Source organism: Colletotrichum costaricense (assembly GCF_030867565.1).
Source record: "Colletotrichum costaricense strain IMI 309622 chromosome Unknown Scaffold_9.1, whole genome shotgun sequence".
Classification (NCBI taxonomy): Eukaryota; Fungi; Ascomycota; class Sordariomycetes; order Glomerellales; family Glomerellaceae; genus Colletotrichum; species Colletotrichum costaricense.
The window spans coordinates 5,319-7,500 of NW_026848238.1; the positions used below are offsets into that span (position 1 = coordinate 5,319).

Sequence of the window (2,182 nt, forward strand, 5' to 3'; positions counted from 1 at the left end):
CCAGGCGGGCGGCGCCATCGAGGTCGCAGCGGCCTGGCGGCGACGGCAGCGTGGTGGGCGAGCGCCGGGCATACCGCGGGAATGCGTGCGGACCCACATTTGGCGTGCGCGGGCGTGAGTCGATTTTTTTGTTTTCCCATACAAATCTTTTTTTCGGGAAATGTTTTTTCGGGGGAAAACCCAGTGCAGCGGAGTTGACCCCCAAAAAGCGCCGCAGGGCCTATGAGAAGAGAGCGAGTGCGGCCTACGGGCAGCACAGCGCGACTGCTCCGCCTCAGCACGCAATGGTGGTGGCGAGTGCGCTGTAGAAAAGCAGCGCAGCAATCGAACGTCCCGTATCTTACAGATCACAGCGTCGTGACCGCCCAACCGGCCCTGCAGGCAATTACGTCTCGGCCGGCGGCGGCTCATAGCTGCGATCGCCCACAGGCGCGACGGCCGCTCCGGCGGACCGCCAGACCTGTGTTCCCCTGCGGGATTGGCGCGCTTCGGCGCCCCAGTCCCCAAGGATGGGCTCTGTAGACGGATGGCCGCTGGCTAGCCTTTTACTGAGCATCGGGAGAAAGACGCCCGCCGCGGACGCTGAATAGCTGAAGCGGCGGGGCCAGTCTCTCCTCTCGGGGCCCCCTAGCCACGCCTGGCGCGGCGAACGGGGCTCTGGGGAACGAGGGGTGGGAAGCCGGAAGCCACGGGGGCGCCAGTCGGCCCAGCCGACAGGCCGCCTCCGCGGTGCGAGCGCCGTCCCCAGGGACGGTGGCCCGCTCGACCTGTAACACAATCTCTTCGGCCGCCGCTCGCGGCGCCGATGGCCCTCACGGGCTCACGATAGTTACCTGGTTGATTCTGCCAGTAGTCATATGCTTGTCTCAAAGATTAAGCCATGCATGTCTAAGTTTAAATAATTTTACTGTGAAACTGCGAATGGCTCATTATATAAGTTATCGTTTATTTGATAGTACCTTACTACATGGATAACCGTGGTAATTCTAGAGCTAATACATGCTAAAAACCTCGACTTCGGAAGAGGTGTGTTTATTAGATTAAAAACCAATGCCCTTCGGGGCTCACTGGCGATTCATAATAACCTCTCGAATCGCATGGCCTTGCGCCGGCGATGGTTCATTCAAATTTCTTCCCTATCAACTTTCGATGCTAGAGTAGTGTTCTAGCATGGTTACAACGGGTAACGGAGGGTTAGGGCTCGACCCCGGAGAAGGAGCCTGAGAAACGGCTACTACATCCAAGGAAGGCAGCAGGCGCGCAAATTACCCAATCCCGACACGGGGAGGTAGTGACGATAAATACTGATACAGGGCTCTTTTGGGTCTTGTAATTGGAATGAGTACAATTTAAATCCCTTAACGAGGAACAATTGGAGGGCAAGTCTGGTGCCAGCAGCCGCGGTAATTCCAGCTCCAATAGCGTATATTAAAGTTGTTGTGGTTAAAAAGCTCGTAGTAGAACCTTGGGCCTGGCTGGCCGGTCCGCCTCACCGCGTGCACTGGTCCGGCCGGGCCTTTCCCTCTGTGGAACCGCATGCCCTTCACTGGGTGTGCCGGGGAAACAGGACTTTTACTTTGAAAAAATTAGAGTGCTCCAGGCAGGCCTTTGCTCGAATACATTAGCATGGAATAATAGAATAGGACGTGTGGTTCTATTTTGTTGGTTTCTAGGACCGCCGTAATGATTAATAGGGACAGTCGGGGGCATCAGTATTCAATTGTCAGAGGTGAAATTCTTGGATTTATTGAAGACTAACTACTGCGAAAGCATTTGCCAAGGATGTTTTCATTTATCAGGAACGAAAGTTAGGGGATCGAAGACGATCAGATACCGTCGTAGTCTTAACCATAAACTATGCCGACTAGGGATCGGACGATGTTATTTTTTGACTCGTTCGGCACCTTACGAGAAATCAAAGTGCTTGGGCTCCAGGGGGAGTATGGTCGCAAGGCTGAAACTTAAAGAAATTGACGGAAGGGCACCACCAGGGGTGGAGCCTGCGGCTTAATTTGACTCAACACGGGGAAACTCACCAGGTCCAGACACAATGAGGATTGACAGATTGAGAGCTCTTTCTTGATTTTGTGGGTGGTGGTGCATGGCCGTTCTTAGTTGGTGGAGTGATTTGTCTGCTTAATTGCGATAACGAACGAGACCTTAACCTGCTAAATAGCCCGTA

The 2,182-nt window shown here is 54.2% G+C and overlaps 1 protein-coding gene across 1 annotated transcript; it reads left to right on the top strand.

Annotated features, from left to right (window-relative positions):
• Positions 1 to 222: 222 nt before the first annotated feature.
• CCOS01_08823 (uncharacterized protein) lies at positions 223 to 522 on the top strand (the record flags this gene model as incomplete). The annotated part of the gene is made up of 1 exon (XM_060456983.1): positions 223 to 522. The coding sequence occupies one exon, from the start codon at positions 223 to 225 to the stop codon at positions 520 to 522; it is 300 nt and encodes a 99-aa protein (XP_060311683.1).
• Between the last annotated feature and the right edge of the window lie 1,660 nt (positions 523 to 2,182).